The 21,134-nt window shown below is 48.2% G+C and overlaps 2 protein-coding genes across 5 annotated transcripts in view; one reads left to right on the plus strand and one right to left on the minus strand.

Moving 5' to 3' along the window:
* The first annotated feature begins 429 nt into the window (after positions 1 to 429).
* MRPL35 (mitochondrial ribosomal protein L35) lies at positions 430 to 13,363 on the plus strand. Of its 2 annotated transcripts, none has more exons than XM_062209807.1 (4): positions 430 to 519; positions 5,950 to 6,139; positions 8,142 to 8,286; positions 13,226 to 13,363. In XM_062209807.1, exons 1-4 carry the CDS (start codon positions 477 to 479, stop codon positions 13,361 to 13,363), a joined length of 516 nt encoding a protein of 171 aa, XP_062065791.1. In that variant the 5' UTR covers positions 430 to 476. The 2 variants fall into 2 exon arrangements, with proteins under 2 accessions (XP_062065791.1, XP_062065790.1); XM_062209806.1 differs by lacking the exon at positions 13,226 to 13,363 and adding an exon at positions 11,633 to 12,025.
* Positions 13,364 to 13,903: 540 nt separating this feature from the next.
* The window catches only part of REEP1 (receptor accessory protein 1), a 113,161-nt gene continuing 105,930 nt past the window's right edge, over positions 13,904 to 21,134 (minus strand). The window contains exons 7-8 of one of the 3 annotated variants that reach the window (XR_009867818.1): positions 16,038 to 16,105; positions 13,904 to 15,121 (exon numbers count right to left, since the gene is read on the minus strand). Coding sequence is in view for 2 of the 3 variants with exons in the window: in XM_062209805.1 (XP_062065789.1) it covers positions 16,034 to 16,105; positions 18,094 to 18,245 (224 nt within the window). In the remaining variant the exon portion in view is untranslated. Of the gene's footprint in view, positions 16,106 to 18,093; positions 18,246 to 21,134 lie in introns of all 3 variants that reach the window. The other 2 variants (XM_062209805.1, XM_062209804.1) reach the window with 2 other exon arrangements.

Below are 21,134 nucleotides of genomic sequence, written 5' to 3' on the forward strand. Positions count from 1 at the left end.
TCAGGGAGAGTTGGCAAATGAGTGTTTTTTGAAAAGCACATATGTGTGCAATGTACGTGTGTGTAAATATCCTTAGGATATGCACGCTTATTCGATCAGAGTTGACATGCAATATTTTTTCAAAATGATTTTTTTTGTAATACAACTTTTTCCCATTCATTTATTCTAACGTCCTCCAGGGTTGGAAGAGAATCACCATTTTTCTCTCAAATTTCATAAAAAGAGCAAAAAAAAAATTCTTACAAATATTTTGCATTTTTTTAAAAGAGATCGTTCAATCACGTGTTAATAAAATCTTGAGCGCCTACTTATATGCATGGCGATATTTTTATAGGCGGCGAAGGAACCTGACCTATGAACTGTAGGCGTTCCTTTATTTTCCCCTTCTCCTTGACTCCGCCCGGATTGCGTTTCTTTTATTCGCTTTTGCTCTGGGGCTTTTGAACCCACTGCGGCCGCCGTAGTCGTGCGGCAAGATGGCGGCTCTCGCGTTCGCCGGTGTCCTGAGAGCCGCTTCAGGTCAGTGTTTTAATGAATGTCTTCCCAGCACGGAGAACTGGAATGGGTGTCTGGGCTGGAGGTTAAGCATGGAAAGGACGGGGATAAGGTCACCATGTGAGGCCTGGAGGGACTCCGGACTTGTCTGGAGCGCGGAGCGGTGTGGCGGGCAGCCACGCTCCAAGGTCCCGTCTGGTACCGCTGCTGGCCGGCTGGCCCTCGGTCTTTGCCGTCTTCCGGATTTCCCGTTCTTCAGAATACAAACCAGAGAGACAGCGGTGGAGGGAAGCAAGGGACACGCGAAAGGTCCCATGTAACTTATCCGATTCAGAGGCTAGGACTCGGCCGTCACGACCTCTGACCTTGAGATTTACTCATTTCTCAGAATTTCGGATTCCACTGCGGTAAAATGGGGCTAATGCCACGTCCCAGGGGGACTGGCTGAGTTTTGTGTGAATAGAGTGACCTACGTAATACCTGGCACTTAGCTAGCGTGTTGCCCTGGCTGCAAATTTGTTTTTCCATGAATAAATTCATTTGGGCTGTGAATTCCTATCCTGCCTCCTTTCTGCTCTGCCCCACCCCCTTTCCCTTACAGTCCGGAAGTGTGGTTCATTCCTTTGTGACTGCAGCCCCCCGCACGAAGGTGGGCATAAATTCCTTGAGTGAGAGGTAAGGGGAGCCTTCATGCGCAGGACTTCCTGCAAGAAGTTAAAAATCACTCAAATATGATAGAATGGTCAGTAAGCCACTTTCACTCAAAATATCATTAAATCAAGGTAAAAACTGGTGGGAAAACAAGGAAGAAAGTAATGGTGTAAATTTACCAACTCTTAGAGAAAAGCCTTTTTACGAGTATTGTGTGGACGTGCAAAATACACATGTAAAAATAAGTGTGTCACACACATGAATGGCTCAACAGTGCTGCAGTAAACCTGTGAATCACCCAAGCTCCAAAGCACTACCAGAAACTCCTTTTCCAGACCCCACATCTCCCCAGTCAAAATTCCATATGTAAACATGATTCTAATTCTATATATAATTATCTAATTCTAATATTTACCTTGCCTGTTGGTAGTTTTAGCATCTATAATGTGTGTGTCCCAGTAACATGAACATGTTGTTTAGTTTTGTCTGGTATTGAACTTTATGTGAATGGAATCATGCAGTATGTCCTCTTTAATAGGGATAGGGAATTTTTTTTTTTTTTTTTTTTTTTTTTGCCAAGAGCCATTTGGATATTTATAACCTCATTTGTGGGCCATACAAAATTATCAACTTAAAAATTAGCCTACTCTAGATGTATTGGATTTTGGTCCTCCTTGCGATTGCCTTGGCAAGGCCAGACATGATTTTGCAGGCCATGTACGATCCTCAGGCTGGACATTCCTCACCCTGCTTTGGTGTCTGACTTCTGCTTTCTGAGGTTCATTCATCTTGCCTGTAACTGAGTGTTTTTGCATTGCTATGTAATAGTCTGTGACTGCTCCACAAATCTCCGTTCTACTACTGATGAGCATTTGGGTGATTGCAGTTTGGAGGCTGTCATGTGCAAAGCTGATTGTCCTGAGGGGGTGTGTGTGTGTGTGCACACATGTGTGTAACTAGCTGTGGAATTACTGGATCAGAGCATGTGTGTGTGTGTGTGTGTATATATATATATATATATATATTCAGTATTGTCTGACACTGACAAACTGTTTTCCAGAATGGTGTGCTTATTTTTGGTTACCCCAGTAGTGGAGGGTCCACATTTTCACGAATACTTGGTATTGTCAGACTTAAATGTGTGTCAGTCTGGTGGCTGTGTAGTGATATCTCACTGAAGGTTAAATATGCCTTTCTCTAATGCTTAATGAGCCTTAGTGTGGTCGGTCACATGTGTATTAATCTTTTGGATTTATTTTATGAAATATTCACTTAAATATTTTTACTGATTTATTGGGTTGTCTCATTGACAGTTGTTCCTTTTTTTTTTTTTTTTTTTAAAGATTTATTTGAAAGGCAGAGTGAGAGAGGCAGAGAGAGATCTTCCATCTGCTGCTTCACTCTGCAAATGGCTGCAAGAGCCAGGTTTGCGCTAAACCAAAGCCAGGAGCCTGAAATTCCATCTGGGTCTCCCATGTGGATAGCAGGGGCCCAAGTACTTGAGCCATCACCTGCTGCCTCCCAGGCTGCTCATTAGCAGGAAGCTGGATGGGAAGTGGAGAAGCTGGGACTGGAACCAGCATTCAGATATGAGATGCGGGTTTCCCAAGCAGCACCCAAGTACTTGCCCCAAGTAGAGTTTCTTTTTTAACCAACTTCATTGAGGATGAATTTACATGCTATAAAATTACCCATTTTCTGTGTACAATGTTATGGGTCTTAGTAAATTTAGCATGCCATGAAGTCATCATCACGTTGCAGTTTTAGGACACTTCCATAATCCTAAGGCACTTTTTCTTTTGTTCTGTTTCCTTTTCCATTTCTTTGAGAGGCAGAGAGAAACAGAGACAGAAAGTTAGTTTCCATTCAGTGTTTCATTCTCAGATGCCTGCAGTGCCATGAACTGAGAACACACATAATCCCTGTCTCCCATGTGGGTGGCAGGAACACAATAACTTTAAGCCATCACTCCTACCTCCCTGGGCCTGCATCCTTAGGAAGCTGGAGTTAGGAGCCGCAAGCTAGTATTGAACCCAGTCACTCCAGTATGAGACAGGGGTGTACCAACCTTCGGGCCAAATGTCTGCCCACATGCAGTTTTTTCAGCATGTATATTCTTGCACCCCATACTAGTTAGACTCAGTCAGTAATGGAGTCGGAGCTCCATTAGTAATTCTCATTTGCAGGCATGAACTATTAGCCTAGTTAAGGTGAGAAGGATTTGTTATCAACCCCAGGTTTTTTGGGTCACTTGCAAATAGAAATTAACAAGAGGCCAGTGTGCAGCCCATAGAAGGTTTACTGAGATCTTATCTCCCAGCATAAGGGAGATGGCATGGTGTGAAGAGGTTCTCCCACTGGCTGTCTGCAGGAGCTGAACAGGGTTTTTGTTGTTGTTGTTGTTGTTGTTGTTGTTGTTTAAGATTTATTTAGGGGCTGGTGCCGTGGCTCACTTGGTTAATCCTCTGCCCGCGGCGCTGACATCCCATATGAGCGCCGGGTTCTAGTCCCGGTTGCTCCTGTTTCAGTCCAGCTCTCTGCTGTGGCTCGGTAGGGCAGTGGAGGATGGCCCAAGTACTTGGGCCTCTGCACCCGCATGGGAGACCAGGAGGAAGCACTTGGCTCCTGGCTTTGGATCAGCGCAGCGCTGGCCGTAGCACCCATTTGGGGAGTGAACCAACAGAAGGAAGACCTTTCGCTCTTTCTGTCTCTCACTGTCTATAACTCTATCTGTCAAATTAAAAAAAAAGAAAAAAGATTTATTTATTTATTTGAAAGGCAGAGTTACAGAGAGGCAGAGAGAGGTCTTCCATCCATTGGTTCACTTCCCAGATGGCTGCAGCAGCCAGAGCTGCGCCAATCCAAAGCCAGGAGCTTCTTCGAGGTCTTCCACGTGGGAACAGGGCCTTCTTTCCCAGGCCATAGCAGAGAGCCAGATCGGAAGTGGAGTAACTGGAACTCGAACTGGCGCCCATATAGGATGCTGGCACTGCAGGCGGCAGCTTTACCCACTACGCCACAGGGCGTAGTTTTTATGAGGTTAGGGAGGCATGTGGGTTCCTTCTCAGGCCCAGGCTCTTCAGTTTGCATCCAGCTCAGTGTTCTTTGCAGGCACTGTTTTGTTTTGTTTTCTTCTTCACACAACAGGCTCAAAATGATAGTGCCCCTCAATACCATCACTCTAGGAAGGTCGCATGTCAATTGCATTGGGTTATTCTGAATATAATATGTAGGTTGGGGAAGTCCCTAATAGGAGGTCTTTGTCTATTGGGGTCTGGAGGCCTCTTGCTCTTGATTGGTTCACAGCTGAAGATAGAAACGTAGGTCAGGAAGGGCTTGATTTAGCGATCCTGTCTCGGTCTTGTCTGGTATTGATAGAGAACAGCATTCAGTCCCTACATCCCTGCCCTCAGGAATCTGTCTTCTAAAGTGCCCACCTCTTGTCCCACTGCTTCTTTCCAAGCATCTCTGCTACAGTCGGGCAGGCAGTGAGCAGCCTCTGTGGCATTTCTGGTCTCCAGTCTGCATATCTGTTTGTGTCAGCTGTCAGGTCTTTGCTTGGATTGTTCATCCTGCCTGAAATGTGTTCCTCCTCCTCTGAGGGCCTCTTCATCTTCTAGAGGAGAATCCAAGTGCCTCCCCTCCCCTTCTCTTCCCTCCCCTCCCCTCTCCTCTCCTCTTCATGAATCCTCTCTTGCCACTCTGTTGTCTTTCCAGGAAGGACTCAAGCTTTGTGTCTCCTAGCTGCCTTTACAGTGCTTGTGGGAGTTCTGTTTCCATAGAAAGTAAGATTGGGTGGGTGGGGTGGGGAGGTATTAATGTTCTATATATTGTGTCCCCTAATACTAGACATAGAACTAGGACACATCACACTGGATCATGATGATGGCTGGACAGCTCTAAATTTTCTGAAAATCACTGAATTGTGTATCTAAATTGGGTGGTTTTATGGTGTTAAAAGGAAAATTCTGGGGCCGGCGCTAGTGAGTAAAGCCACCTCCTGCAGTGCCGACATCCTATATGAGTGCCAGTTCAAGTCCTAGCTGCTCTACTTCAATCCAGATCTCTCCTGATGTACTTGGGAAAGCAGTGGAATATGGCCTAAGTGCTTGGGTCCCTACACTCACATGAGAGATCCCAATGAAGCTCCGGTTTTGGTCTGGCCCAGCTCTGGCTGTTGCAGCGATTTGGGGAATGAACCAGTAGATGGAAAACTTCTGTCTCTCTGCTTCTGCCTCTGCCTCTCCCTCCTTGTAACTCCACCTTTCAAATAAATAAATCTTAAAAAAAATTCCTTAGACCAGTTAAATTTAGTAGGGTTTATTTGAGCAAAAGGAACAATTCATCAATAGGGCAACCCTCAGAGCCAGAGCAGGCAGGATCTGAGAACTCCAACTAACAATGTTATCTGACAGCATTTATGGGAAAAATAGAAGTGAGTCAAAGAAAACAACTTAGTTGATTACATTTAGCCAGTCAGTTGGTTTTAGCTTAGTTAATTGGCTACAGGGTCTTCTGCAGCCAACCAAAACTCAATTACTGTGATGAAGCTATATTTTGGGTTTGTCTGTTGGGCCCAGTGCAGGTACCCAGTCCAAATCCATGGCCTCCTATACATTTTATTTAACAAGGTATGGAAGTTATAGTTCAATAAAATTGGTTAAAAAAAAAAAACAAAAAACCATGAGTCTGATGCTCAGGTTACATTATTTATAATGCTTGGTTGCTTTGATCCATACTTTTAAATATCTGGATGTTTATTTTTGAGTAACATATTAAATATATATGCTTCTTTCTTTACAGGATTATTAAGGCCCCTGAATACGTTGGCAGCTCCAGCCTATCGAAACTGTACCAAGAATGCCTGTCTTATTTCTGCACTGTCCACCAGACATTTCAGTCATATTCAGGCACCAGTTGTTTCCTCTGCTCCCAGACTTACCACATCTGTCAGAAACCTTACTTGTGGGCATTCTACAACCATTCCTAACAGGTAGTTTATTTCGGTAAACATGATATCTAGCGAAAACTTCCAAACATCATCATGACAAGACATCTTAGAAGTAGATGATATTCTTTGCTGCCTGTGGATTATTATACAGACTTTGCCTGATTAAATGAGAGAATGATTGACATCCATATAGCTTCATGCCAACAGCAGAAACTGCCAAGCAGAGCACACTTGTGATGCTGTCTGTATGATTGCCTGGATGGCAAGCTTTTTTTTGTTTGTTTGTTTGACAGGCAGAGTTAGACAGTGAGAGAGACAGAAAGGTCTTCCTTCAGTTGGTTCACCCCCCCAAATGGCCACTATGGCTGGTGCACTGCGTCGATCCGAAGCCAGGAGCCAGGTGCCCCCTCCTGGTTTCCCATGCGGGTGCAGGGCCCAAGGACTTGGGCCATCCTCCACTGCCTTCCCGGGCCACAGCAGAGAGCTGGACTGGAAGAGGAGCAACCAGGACAGAATCTGGTGCCCCAACCGGGACTAGAACCCAGGGTACCAGTACCGCAGGTGGAGGATTAGCCCAGTGAGCCATGGCGCCGGCCTGGATGGCAAGCTTTTAAAGCTGGGCTGTGTGTGGTGTGTGGTCAGCAAATACTAAGGTGGCACCAAGGACACAAAGTTAAAGTCCTCAAAGAGTTTATCATTTGGTGGGCAGACTGATAAATCATCAGGTGATTAAAACATAATGGGATAAATTCTTTTCTAGAGATTGAAGGGTAGATTTTAGAAGGTTTGCAAGTTGGTGATGCTTACTATTCTATTTATGCTTAGTGTCAGGGGTCATTTGAAGTATTAAAATTCAGTTCCCGGGACCAGCATTTTGCTACAGCAACACTAACATCCCTTATTGGAATGCCAATTCAAGCTCAGCTGCTGCACTTCTGATCCAGCTTCCTACTCATGCACCTGGGAAGGCAGAGGGAGATGGCCCAGGTACTTAGGTTCCTGCCACCCATGTAGGGGGCCAGAATGCAGTTCCTGTCTACTTCTGGCTTTGTGGTCATTTGGGGCGTGAACAAATGGAAGATCTCTCCCTCTCTGTCACTCTGCTTTTCAAATAAACAGGTATCTTTTCAAGACTCATTTATTTTGAAAGTCAGAATTACAGAGAGAGAGGGAGAGACAGAGCTATCTTCCATTTCTTCCATTCCCGAGATTGCCACAACAGCCAGCACTGGGCCAGGCCGAAGCCAGGAGCTTGCTCTGGGTTTTCCATGTGGGTGACAGGAACCTAAACACTTTGGTCATCTTCCACTGTTTTTCCCAGGCCATTTACAGGGAGCTGGATTGGAAGTGGAGGAGCCGGTATGTGAACCAGTGCTCATATAGGATGCCAGCATCTCAGGCAGCAGCTCTACCGTTGCACAACATCAGGCCCCAATAATTTAAAAAAATAAATAAACAAATTCAGCTCCATTCCAGTGGAGCAACTACACTCATTTTATTATTGTTGCTGTTTTAGATTGACTTATTTATTTGAAATGCAGGATGATAGGGAGAAAGATCTTCAGCCTGTTGACTTACTCCATAAATGTCCACAACAGCTGAGAGTGGACAGGCCAAACCAGGAGCCAAGAAACTCTATCTGGGTCTCATGTGGTTTTAAGTATAGAAAAAGATTTTATCATTTTTAAAAAGATTTATTATTTATTTATTTGAAAGGCAGAGTTAGAGAGATCTTCCATCTTCTGGTACACTCCCCAAATGGCCATGACAGTCAGGGCTGGGCCTGGCCAAAGCCAGGAGCCAGGAGCTTCCTCCAGGTCTTCCACATGGTATAGGGGCCCAAGTACCTGGGCTATCTTTGGCTGCTCTCCTAGGCGCATTAGCAGGAAGCTGGATCAGAAGTGGAGCAGCCAGGTCTCAAACTGGCACACATATGGGATGCTGTGGGCAGTGGCTTTACCCACTGTGTCACAGTGTCGGCCCCAGTTTTATCATTTAATCAGTCTTTAACTGCTGAGTTGAAATTTTTTTAAATGTTTTTTAGAGTGGCTCCCTTGCTTCCAAGTGTCCTGAAGCAGCCAGTCAGAACGGTCACATACTTCAGTTCACGAAAAGGCAAGAGAAAAACTGTGAAAGCTGTCATCTACAGGTTTCTTAGACTTCATTCTGGCCTTTGGCTAAGGAGAAAGGTGAGTCTTCACACTATTTCTTGATTGTAAAAGGATTGTGAGTAGGAAATTGAAATGAAGAGTGCAATGAATCCAGCGAGCCCGTTCAATGACATATCCTCCCCTTCTTACCATTGGTTGTTACAGTGCTTTGCCAAAGTACCAGCTTGGCAGGCATCTCTGTGTAAGTGAATCCATGTGAAGAAAACATGGAAGCATTCATAAAGCCACAGAACATTCAGAATGCAAAAATCCTCACTGGAGCACAGCTTCCCTGCCAGTGTCCTAACATGTCTGGCTTGTCTAGTGACCAGCAGAAGTCCTTTGAAGCCTGTAAGTTTAATAACCTGCTGAAGCCTGTTAACAGCATGGCAGACTTGGGCACATGGCTCAGATCGGGGGGTCTGAGAAGATTTCAGCCTCCTTGGATTGGATTCTCTGGGTGGCTTAATCTTTTTTTTTTTTTTTAATTTTAATTCATTTGAAAGGAAGAGTTACAGAGACAGAGAGAGAGGTCTTCCATCTGCTGGTTAACTCCCCAAATGGCCACAACGGCCTGGGCTGGGCCAGGCCAAAGCCAGGAGCTTCTTCTAGGTCTCTCACATGGGTGCTAGGCCCTAAGCACTTGGACCATCCTCTGCTGCTTTCCCAGGCCATTAGCAGGGAGCTGGATCAGAATGGCTCTGTCTATTACACCACCATGGCTGGCCCCTAGGCAGCTTTATCTTTGTTTTAGAACATCAACCCCACCTGCGGTTTTTTTTCCCCCCTCAGTTTACAAGTTTTCCTCTCTGTTGGTGTATATGATTGGAACTATCACAGACAGAGTTCCAATAATTACTCTGGCCTGCGACTCCAACCTCTGTGGGGGACTCTGAAATATTACTGCTCTTTCCTCTGCCACATCGAGCATAATTGGGCTTTTTTTCATTCATATCTTTATTCAAGGAAACAGAAGAGCTGATAATTAGAAAGCCAGCTTAAGGCCAGAGTTTCACAAACCAGTCTTAACCTTTAATAGCTGCTTAAATCCTAATTTCCTCTTATACCTGGAGGTTAATTTAATTCTTTAAACATCAAAATTTGGTTCCTTATAAAGATAAAATAGTTGGTAGAACTTTCTCAGTATCTGAAAGGTCGAAAGGATTAGCATTTATCTTATAAACAGTCAAATTTGTAGATTAGTAGGTTCATTGGTACTCTTGGCATATTTCTCCATGGAGACAGCACTGTGTTAGTTTTTTTTATTTGAGAGATACAGATCTCTCATCTATTAGTCCATTTCCCAAATGTCCATAATGAAACCAGGAGCCAGGGACTCCATGGGACTGGGTCTCCATGGGTGGCAGAATCATAACTGTTTGAGCCACCATCTACTGCCTTCCAGGGCGGGCACCAGCAGGAAGCTGGAATCAGGAACGGAACTGGGACTCAAACCCAGGCACTCCAACAGAGGATGCCTGTGTCCCCAGCAGTGTCGTAACTGCTAGGCCAAATGCTTGCCCTAGTTTAGTTTTCTACACCAGTCAACAGGAGTACATGTAACCCATCAGTAGCTGAAGTTCTGAGTTTGTGAATTTTTCCCTTGGAAACATTTCCCTCCAGTTATTTCCAGGTCCTCATCTGTCCCTAAGTAAGATGAAATGGGTGGTTTTCTTTGCCTTCCTTCCCATATCCCCCTTGTTGGGCTCTGGAACTTTCATGTTGCTGTAAAAAGCCTGATCAAACTCTCTAGTCATAATATCTAGCCTCAGATTAGAGCCCCAAGAAATACAGTGTGTGCAGAATGGCCTGGTTCCTCAGAATCTCATTTTAAGAGAAAAACAAACAAACTGGATAACTTTCACTAATGTAGAGAAATTAAAAGTATTTTCTGTGGCATAGTTTCATCTGGGTGTCCCTAATATTTGTTGTTTATTCCTTCCTTCCATTTCTGAACTTAGAACTGTCCAAAAAATTTTCATAGTGGTTCCATTGCACAAAGAAATCTGTTTTTGTTGTTTATTTGAAAGGCAGTGAGAGGGGGGGGGTCTTCTGTTTGTTTTCTCCCCAGATGCCCACAACAGCCGAAGTTGGACCAGGCCAAAGTCAGTAACTAGGAGCTCCATTTGAATCGTCCCCATGGGTGGCAGGAACCCATGCACTTAGGCCATTGTTTACTGCCTCCCAGGTGCACTAGCAGGCAACTGGGCCAGAAGTGGAGGAGCTGGACCTTGAACCAGCAGTCTGATGAGGGATGCAAGCATCACAGGCAGTGTTGCAACACCTGACCCTGCGCAGAGTGATCTAAAAGACACTGGCCGTGTTGGGCAAGATGGCAGATTAGGGGTCTGTAATCAACACAGGGATTTAGTTTGGCCTGCAGACGAGACAATTCTTACTCAAGTAAGAGGACTTTAGTTTGAATCTTGAACTTAAAATTGTAAGCAGTCAGTAGCAAGCCTCTGAACTCTTAAACACCGTTCCTTAGTTCTCAGCAGCACTATACTTTTGAGCGTGCCCATCATGATGACAAGACACGTCAGAAACCCAAGGCAGCTTGTCAGCTGAGAGTCTTGGTTGATGCCGTAAAGAGTCCTCGACTGGCAGGGACCCAGGGTTTCTAGTCCAGCCTCCCCTATAACTTACTGTGTAGCTTTAGTTATGACTATAGCTTCTACATACAATTGAATTTTCTATTTCTTTAATAGCTTCTTTAAAATTAATGCATGGAAAATATTCTGTATATGGAAGTTTTAGGTTAAAAATATGGGTAAACCATCCCTTCACTGCACACTAATAGTTGTACTGTAGTCATTGTTCTCTAAAAGTGCTTCCTATAAACATTGGTCCCTAGTGTGTGAAAAGGAAAAATGAAGCAGTAATATTTGAAAGCTGTACCTCTCAGCCCTTGTAATACTCAGTCCCCCTAACTTTACCCAGTACCCAGTACCCTCCTCATCAGGGCAGAGTAAATGTGTGGCTGAGAACTCCCGAGTTCTTGCACCTCAGTCTGCCTCTTCGTAATCAGGATTTGTGTTTTTAATCTGTAAAGTGAGAACATATTATATTGGTATTGAAGAGTGTTACAGAGATAAGATAATGCATGTAAAGTTGGCTGTTATAATTATATGCTGTTATTTTGTGTTTCACCAGCATACAGATTTATTGAGCTTTTATTTTCTGTGATATTATTGTAAATATTTTCCAAAATGTTAATATTTTCTTTTCAAGCTGCTCATGTTTTCTCTACTCACCCCTGAGAATTTTTCTGAAACACAGCAGCTTTTGTTCCCAATGGGCCTGTAAACCACAGGCTGTGCACTCGTCAGTTGTCTCCTACATGACGTAAAGTAATTGTTCACGCCTTTGTTGTGCTATTCAACAGTCTGGTTATAAGAAGAAATTATGGAAAAAGACCACTGCAAGAAAAAGACGCTTGAGGGAATTTGTGTTCTGCAATAAAACCCAGAGTAAACTCTTAGATAAAATGACCACATCTTTCTGGAAGAGGCGGAACTGGTATGCCGATGATCCCTATCAGAAGTACCACGATCGCACGAACCTGAAAGTGTAGGTCAGAAATGTTACAGCTCCCCAGGCATTGCCTATGTATATCTGCATATATTATGTCTCTGCAAAAATGAAGAAGTATAAAACTTGACTTTTTTAAAAACAAATTATTGTGTAAACATCAAATACCTGTATTAAACTTCTGAGAGTTTTAAGACTGAATTAAACATTCCCAGATTTGATAGAGAATTAGAAGTCTAAAATTGTGTGTGTGTGTGTGTGTAGACTTATTTATTTATTTGAAAGGCAGAGTTGCAGAGAAAGAGAGGTCTTCCATCTGCTGGTTCACTCCCCAAACGGCCACAGCAGCCAGGAGCCTGGAGCTCCCAGCATATCCACAAAATAATCTACAAAGCTGCTCATCCTTTTACCTGCCATGCAAAGGAGATACTACTAATCCCTAGTTTAGATTTGAGGAAACTGAAGCTTTGTGAGGTTTAACTAAATACCCCAAAGGACAGCGAAGTCCACAGCCACAATCTCAACTCCTTAAGAGCCTGTGCATTTCCTTTAGTCTTCTATGGCTTCCCCTCAGTCCTCAGGGAAATTCACAGCTAACTCAAGAAATGACTGGTCTAGCACTATGAGAGGACTTCAGTAAGTTCAAAATCTTCCATTTGCTGATTCACTCCTCAAATGGCCTCAGTGGCTGGGACTGGTCCAGGCTGAATCTAGGAGCCCAGAAATCCATCTGGGTCTCCCACATGGTCCACTGCTTTCCCAGGCATACTTGCAGGGAGCTGAATCAGAAGTAGAATAGCCAGGACCCGAACTGTCACTTCTGTATGGGATGCTGGCATTGCAGGTAGCAGCCTAACTGTACTGTGCCACAATGCTGGCTCCTACCTGTTCATATTTTAAAGGCGAGGGGTAACAGGGTTATGGGCATCCCTACCACCAAGAGTGGCCCTGCCCATGTACCTCGAGCTGTTCTGACCTGTCCAGGCCCTCCCTCATTTGCAGATGAAGAAACAAGGAAAACCATGGACCACAACTGCCCACCAGCCAGCTGTTCTGTTGCCCAGATGCCAGTGAGGATCTTTAAAAGTGTGAGACAAACAGTGGTACTTCCAAGTTTTGTATTTGTGTGAGCAACCAGTTTTAGAAACATTCATGTCATTTAACATTCTTTCCTCCCCAAATCCTGTGCAGCAGTCACAGGCCAAGTCACCAGGCCAGTCAGCGGCTGAGCGCTCAGCTGTCAATCCTTGCTAGCTTCCACATTACAAACAAAATTTCCTTTCCTCATAAGCCCAACATTACCAAGATGTTTCTTTAAAAGAAAAATGTTAAGACTTTATTCAAGATGTATATCAGGCATGGTAACAAAACAGCAGAACTTCAACCTTTGGAATACTGTAGTTTTTCATCCCTTTGATGCACAGTCCGGTATACTGTTCCATTACAGATCGCTCTACAGGGGCTGCGGAAAGAAACTAGTGCACAGCGCGGTCCAGAGTCAGCTCTGTGTGCGCCGACAGGATGCCGCACATCCCCTGCCGCTTCAAACACTGTGCAGGGCGGAGGACCCGGGAAGGCTCAGTGACAGTCATGGTTGACAAGCACTCACCACAGACACATGGACGGCGCCCCACGGACAGCACACGTGTCGGAGGCCAGCAAAACGAGCATGCTATTCACGCACAGCCAGGAGGGGTTGTGGCCGAACCCTCCAGGTTATAAGCACAAGACCACATGTCCCCTCCCCAGACACGGAACAGGTGTTCAATGGCAGTTACCTAAAAGTTATGACGTGGCAATTTACAGACTTTCCAGCTAGCCTTCTGTAAACAGCCTGTGTGTAATAAGTCAGTAAGTTAAAAACATTCAGTTCTATCCTTCAGACAACACCACAGCACTACATGTACACTGATAGGCATTCACATTTTATGTCAGTTCACACACAAATATACAGCCCGTTGGATCAGTAAACACATTTTGCCAGAAATATGACAGCTGCTCTCAGTTGTACAGTGAGTGTCTTTAAGAAAGAAGCCAACTCGCTAGTCAACACTTGCAGGAAGAAAACGGTACATGTACATTAAGACAGCAGTTTGGAGACCTTTATATTTCATCTTGAATGAGAATAATACAACATGTCTGAAAAGTAGAGTGTGTCAAACTTTTTTTTTTTTTTTTTTTTTTTTGGCATAGTTGAGTGCAAACTTGATAGCCTGTACTGGTTATAACTTGCCATTGTAAAATGGTGACAACAGAGCTTGTTCACTATCGGATTTTAAATTCTGCTGCTAAAGGCATTTAAGTATCTTGGCAAAATGAAAGTTGCTAAAAAGCTGCTTAACGTAAGCTTTTTTGCACTCGTTTCTGTCCATCCTAGCTCCAAGTAACAAGCAAACACATCTGAAAGGGCCTATTTCCTTCTGGAGTGAGTCCATGATGCCTGCCTTTCCTAACGGGTTTAGGCATCGGAGGGTGTGGGGTGCAGGCAAGGGGCTGACAGCGTCTGTTAGCCGTTTCAGCCTCCAGCTGGCTTTTGGGTTATTTTCCTAAGTCTTTTTGTAAAATGCAAAGTCACCATCAGAGGAACTGTAGGAAGAAGGGACTTCAGTATGTACATCTGGCAACAATCAGGTCAAACAATTTCTGGGTGGCTAAGATCCAGCTAATGTGCCGTCAGCCAAGGCCACCGAAGCGTGTGTGCGTGTTTGCATGGCTGTGTAAGGGGGTGGTATTTAGGTGGGCCTGTGGGCTGACAGTTTAGCTGGGCTGACAGTAGGTTCCGTGTGGTCTACAACACGGATTCTCTAGTCCTCTAGGCACGTCCACCAACACACGGTCCACACGCTACGAGTAACTGGGCTGCGGCCACTGCAGGCGTTAACACTGGAAGCACACACCAACTCAAAGCACAGGTGCGCTGGTCCTGTGGTTCAGCTCAGCTTTCTTGGGGAGAGCACGGTGCTATTCCAACCAGATTCTTTTCCTCTCAGACTTCAGTCCCCTACTGAGCAGTCCGGCCTTGTGTAAAACATTCCTTAACACCTAGAGGGCTGCGAGCGTCAACCCCCGCCCCCCACACATACACACACACAACCATGTTCTACACAGGCCAGGAGTGATGCTGCTTGGATGTGAGCTACCAGGTCTTACCCATAAAGGTCTCAGCCTCTAAAGCGCTGCTAGAACCACTGTTTGGATGGTTGCACACGTGCCGTGGGTGTTACTTTACAGCTTATCTGAAACAGCAGAGTTCTAGGTTTTTGTTGTTGCCTAATGTGCTCTAAAACAAGGTGCTCAGGTTGTAAGCTCTTCCGCCTGGGGCAGTCAGCTGCGGCTCTGGTCACTGTGAAGGAGAAATGGCCATTCACTATGCACTTGGGAGACACTCCAGTACTCCTCCCGGCAGCTCTGGGGGTCCCCATCCCCACGAAATTTTGCCAGAGTTGAGCCATTGCTGAAGGCAAGGATAGGTTCCCTGGGAGGATTCAGAAACTCCCAAGACGAACTTCCTGGGACTCTAATCCCAGGAAGCTGCTCGGACCTCTCGCCACACCCATCTCTGTTGCCAGAACATCCCCTCTCGTCTCCTCTCCCAGCCTCTGCGGCCTTCCGACGAGCCAGCTCTCTGAAGGGCAGGGAGAGGGATGTCTTGCTGGAGTTACATTTGGAAGCTTCACAAGCACATCTGAGACATTTTCTTGAATCAATTCTTTTTTCTTTTTACATGTCTGTTTTTGCAGTTTTCTCACATATCAGAACCTCTGGCAGCCCTTGCAAGTCCATTATGTTAAGCAAAAAGCCATAAATATGTACATCATAGTCCCAAGTATTAGTACCAAGAACAAAAAAAAAAAAAGATTTTTTAAAAAAAATTGCTTGGTTTGCATGTACAGGACTAAAAACTAAGTAGGCAACAGATAAATTACACATGTACATCTCAGTAGCGTCAGGGCAGTGCCGCCTCTCTGAAAACACGCCGCTGGGTGCCGTGGCGAGCCAGTCGTGGGCAACCACCAACCTCAGGGACCTCACAGGTCACCCCCCCACCCCTTCCCTTCAGCCTCTCCCCCGCGAACCAAGGAGAAGGACAGCGACAAAAGGAACAGAACTCGTTAACGGGGGCTGGGGGAGAGAGAAAGGCCACGGCTGCGAGGCTGCACGCTCAAAGCACACCCAGCTTGCGGATTTCTGTTGTTAGTAGCTCTTAAGGCAGAGAGAAACGTTCTGTGGCTCCGGTGCCGTTGGCTCCTCTCACTCACGTGGTTTCAGTGGTCGAGGATGAGGTACTTTTCTTCCTGAAGCGAGATCGAAGGATTCTAGGCGGTGCCTGGCAGAGAGAACAGAGGAGCGGCCCTCAGTGGGACAGAAACGTGCGGTCTCGTGGGCACGGCGCCTGGAGGCGTGTGCGTGGACCCAGCTTGCTCTCCTCGCCAAAGGCACACTTGCGAGGCTGCTGGCAGGGCTGGGGCCTTCCTCTCAGTCTCTACCAAGGAGGCGGCCCCTGAGCCTGATCCCAGCATCCCCCTGGAGCTGAGCCACGGCAGAGAAGGCCAGTGCCACCTCCCGCGGCCACCTGCCCGCCCTCCTAATTCCCCCGAGTTCCCAGGTGAGTGGCCGTGGGGAGGGATGACGCCTCTCGTTCCCACCCTGGGAACAAAGTGGTCACCAGTGACTCAGGCGGGAGAAATGCCTCCCCATCTCTCCCCGGCTTCTGTTACTTCCGCTGGGAGGCGGCCTCGCGTTTCTCTCTCTCTGCTTCAAACTCCCGCTTCTGGATGGGAAACACGTCGGTGCACCACCGACCACACGGCAGAGGCAAGCACCGCCCGGAAGTATGAAGGGTTAACTCCTCTCCCCCAGGGATGGCTCTCAGGGCCCCCCTCCTGGGAGATTCACAGAGCACAGTGAAAGAAAGGGGGAAACCGGCATAGCACTGCAGCTGTGCACACGCTGGCCCCAGCCCACCCTCGGTCGTGTCTGGCCATCTCCCCGGAAGTGCACACAACCTCTCTGTCCCCGCGTGTTCACACCTGCCTGTCTGCTCACCGGAAGCCCTTCCCTCCCTCGTCTGGCATGTTTCTAGTCCTGAGGACACAGCGCAAATCTCTTCTGCACAGGTTTTCCTAGGCCCCTCTCCCATCGTGCACTGACAACCAGGCTTCGTCACTCGGCCTTTGCTCTGCCGCGGCGTTCCCACCCCACAGCAGAGCGCTCCGCTCACCATCTCCCACCAGACTCTGAGCTTCTGAGGGCGGACCTGGGTGAGGCTCCCCGCCATTTCCTGGTGACTGCCTCCGCAGAGAAGGGAGGGAGCACATCAACCAGAGAACAAGCATCCTCGGGATGCAGCCGATCGCCTGGACTTGGGCGGAAGTACACTGGTACAACCTCTCCTTTTTCATAACCCACCTCTTTGCAAGACGTTTAAGCAAACCCCTGGGCCCTAGAATGTTTTGGCTGGGCTCCTCTCCCATCATGAGGCTGCCAGGCTGTCGTGCCCAGGTGGGCTCCAACAGTAACAGCATTGGCCCCCACATGCCTTACCTTGCAAAGCAGTCAGACGAATTCTTGCACACGGAGGTGGCCATAACTACCGTCCCAGTGTGAGTGGGAAGGCTAGGCCACTGTGCCTGTGTAGGGAACATTTCAAGGCATCTCCTTGGATGAGTCTCACAGGGTAGTGTGTGTCGGGGGGATGTCCCAACCTGCCTCATGCCCCAGGACTCAGCAGGTGGGGGATGGAAAAACCAGAGGGGCAGAGAGGGACGCCCTGGGACCCCTGATTCTTCTGGCCTTGCCCCTGAGCCTGTGACAGGTGGCTCCCCACTGCCGTGGAGCAAGCCTGAGCATCTTCAGGCTCAGCCCTCCTGCTGCCCAATCACCACTCCCATGTGCAGCTGGCAATAGCATACGGGCCCAGTGTGTTGGCTCTGATAACTGAAAGGGCTGTACCCTTCTAGTAACACTCTATGGACTGCCACTGTGTACCAGGCACTGTGCTGTGTCTTAGAAAGGCAGATGTCTTATTTATACAGACTTGTCGAGTCCACTCAGTTTTTTTCTCCCCCCCCCCCCGGAACACTCTGTTTGCATACCAGGTTAGTAATTGTTAATATTTGAAAACAAAACCAAAGAAGTCTTAGTTTCTTGGCTGCTTCTCCTATTCCTTAATAAAATTAGTAGGATCTTCTCCCCCTGGCAGGTAGCTGGCCACCACCCAGGGACGTGTCCTGCCCGCCTGATGGACGATCTCTCCACTGCAGACATGCGGGTGCCAAACGCATGCTCCAGCCCGCAGTCCCAGACACTGTGTACCTCCAGGGGCAATTCCGTCCTTCGAGGCGCCTTATACTTGTACATGAAATCCAGCAGGTCTTCCTCCTCCTCGTCAGAAAATGCCAGTGGGTTTTGGACCTGGTGGGGGTCCCATGCCTTCACACCACCCTCATTCACGTCTCCCTCAACCACTTAATGTCCATTTACAATCTACACAGAAGAGACAGAGCACAGCATGGAGGGGATCAGTGTTGAAAGGAGCGAGGAAGGGCGGGGTTAGGCACACAGCACACGAGCCAGGCCTGGTTATTAGCACAGCCAAGGCCCCAGTGTCCTCCTTGCAGGACCCTGGGGACTGTGAAGTCCCCCGACCTTATGCCCAAAAAGAGTCACCCGCTCAGAATCGAGCTACTCAGTAGGGCTGCGTCACGTCCCTCGGGGAAGAGCGACACCATGGGAGCAGACCTGGTGAGCCGTGTGGCGCGGGCCTGATTCCACAGCAGAGCAACGCTGGGGAAAGACCCTGTAGAAAGGGCAGGGCTGCATTTTCAAGAGAGAAGCACGGTTTCGGCAGTGTTCACACAAGCCATCGGCAGCGCACTGCACCTGCAGATCCAGCTCTGGGCGTTCTTAAGAGATGGCGTGTAAAATGCCAGGAAGCCATAGGGATAGCGGCCAGAAAGCTTTGTAGGGTTTCATTTCCTAGGGCCAGTCCTAGAGAAGCAGAGGGTCCCAGCAAGGAGGAGCTGACAGCAGCCTCCCCTCCCCCACCAAAAACGACAACGCAGTCAGCCTTGAACAGTGCACAGGAAAAGCCCCTGAATGGATGACCGTTGCTGAAGGCACAGTATTTCTCAAGTATTAAATGCTAACGTGCACTCCATGTCATCCAGCCAGGAGGACGTTTTCTGCCCGTGCCTGGCTTATCTGACATGCACAGACACAGACATGCCTCTTAGATAGACGGCCAGTAGAGCTACAGGGCCTCAGCTCGTCAGCTCCAGCCATTGATGTCTGCAGACAGACACGACACCAGGGCGCTTCCAGGAACATCTGCTCCTGCTCCTAAAAATGTATGCAGCCACCAAATGTGCCATCGCCGTCAACAGGGTCTGGCTAGACTGAAACAGCACCAGGAGCAGAGTAAAAACCGCTGAACCCTAGTCTTGAGCTTTACCAGGGGCTGCTGCTGTGCTCCCAGTTGGCCAGCAGAGGGCAGCAGGAGCACACAGATGCCTGGAGCAAGCTTTTCAAATGGAATTGCAGGCTTAGAGGGATTTGTTTAGACTGTGCCTTATTAAAGGCCTCAGATCCTGAACACTCCTTTGATTTTTTTTTTTCTCTTTTTGCTCCATGTGTCAGCCTGTTTACCCCAGGTTTAGGTTGTTCCCCAGCTCTTTCCCTATCCAAACAGATGGATTCTCGGGACCATGCTGAACACAAGAATCTGCAACTCCAGGAGCCCTCCGCAAATACCCAGAATGCTTGTGCAGCATGCCCTGGGCTCCTGTGTCAGGCCTGACCGGAAGCTAGTCCTCTCTGCTACACACACCTGTCTGAGCACCTGGCCTAGGGCCGGGGCACAGTGGCTAACGCATCAGCCAAACCAAGGGGGCTCCTGAGCTCACATCTCTCATCCCAAGTCGTAGCCCTGAAACCCATCATCATCAAGAAATTCCTCCTGGACAGGAGGTATAAGGCACAGGACTTCCTGCACTAAAAGCTCTCAGACCAAGGCAGGAACTGCAGAAGCAGCTTGACCAGCTCTGCCAAGCAGGAACCTGCACCCCGGGAGGGGTGGGGCACTGGCCTGAGCCTGTGCCTCTGCACACGCACCTCTTACCTAACTGCATCTCCCTCTTCGCAGGGGCTGCGAGCCAGCCCAGGGTCCTCGCCAATCCACACTCGAGGGCACGCCTTGACACCTCACCCCCGACTCCTGCTTTCTTCTCCAAGCTCCACTTTTCTCACTCTGATTCTACATACCCTATGTAGCCCCACAGGCAGACGCGAGCCATTTCTGGAACAGGGAGGAGTATACACGGGGGAGGGGTGGGGGGACAACCCCGCAGAACACAGCTCCAGTGGGGGTGGCACCTGGGAAATGCCACCATGCGCCTCCTCACTCTTCCTGTCCCTAGAGACCGACACAGAATTTGCCAGCCAAGAGGTCCCCTCCCCTGGTGCACCCCTAAAGGGCATCGCTAGCCACACCTCGGTGCTCCGACGCAAGCTCAGGACCCACGCCATAAAAGGTTCCAAACCGAGGCCTGGAGCCCACACAGAGCTGCCGCCAGGGTGCCTGAGGCTGGGGGGCCACTAGGGGAGGGTGGCTCCCTGCCGCCTTCCATGGCGAGGGCTGGCACTTCTGATCAACAAGGCTACAGCGGGCTGGGCTGGGGCTCTCCCTCCTCCCTCTGTGGGGAGGGCAGGGACGGGGAAACTGGCTGAGTCTCTGAATGGTTCAGAGGCCAGAGCAGAGCCCTGGGCCGCCCCGCGCCACAGCACAGAGACACGTGCCCCGGGGTTAGCAAACACAGCCCACACGGCTCACATGCTAGCTGTAGTGTTAACGGAAGGCAGCAGATGCTTCGGAAGAAGGGTGCGCCCGTCTGGAACACTTACATCCGCGTCCCCAACGGCCACCAAGGAGAGAGAAGAGAAGAGCGTGTTAGGAAAGGGGCACACGCGCACCCCGCTCCTCGTGCTCTCAACCTCGGACAGCTCCTCCTCCCGCCCGAGTCGGAGCAGCTGCCCGGGGACACCCTCGATAAAAGGCGATTCATCCACATCCATTCTCTATCAACCTCTCACTGCAATAAAGGATGAAATCGCGCCCCACACACTTGATTTTTAAGAAAGGCCGGAGGCACCTCCATGACTGGCATCCGAGTGGTACAGGGAAAGGAGGGGAGGGAGGGAGGGAGGGCGGTGGGGGCGTGGGGGCTGGAAATCTAGAAGCGCACAGAGGCAGAGGCATGCAGGAAACAAGAGGGAGCCCACTGACAGGTGCAGGAAGGGGGCAGAGGTGGGGGGAGAGAACACTCTGGAAGCTGCTAGAACAGGGGCTGCACCTGCCA

Source organism: Lepus europaeus, chromosome 13 (genome assembly GCF_033115175.1).
Source record: "Lepus europaeus isolate LE1 chromosome 13, mLepTim1.pri, whole genome shotgun sequence".
In the NCBI taxonomy this organism is placed as follows: domain Eukaryota; kingdom Metazoa; phylum Chordata; class Mammalia; order Lagomorpha; family Leporidae; genus Lepus; species Lepus europaeus.

Bases quoted from the DNA above. Each gene is read 5' to 3' on its own strand.
- MRPL35 (XM_062209806.1), top strand. From the start codon at position 477: ATGGCGGCTCTCGCGTTCGCCGGTGTCCTGAGAGCCGCTTCAG. The intron at 6,140-8,141 runs GTAGTTTATTTC...AATGTTTTTTAG, and splicing joins TCTACAACCATTCCTAACAG to AGTGGCTCCCTTGCTTCCAA. The intron at 8,287-11,632 runs GTGAGTCTTCAC...GCTATTCAACAG, and splicing joins GCCTTTGGCTAAGGAGAAAG to TCTGGTTATAAGAAGAAATT.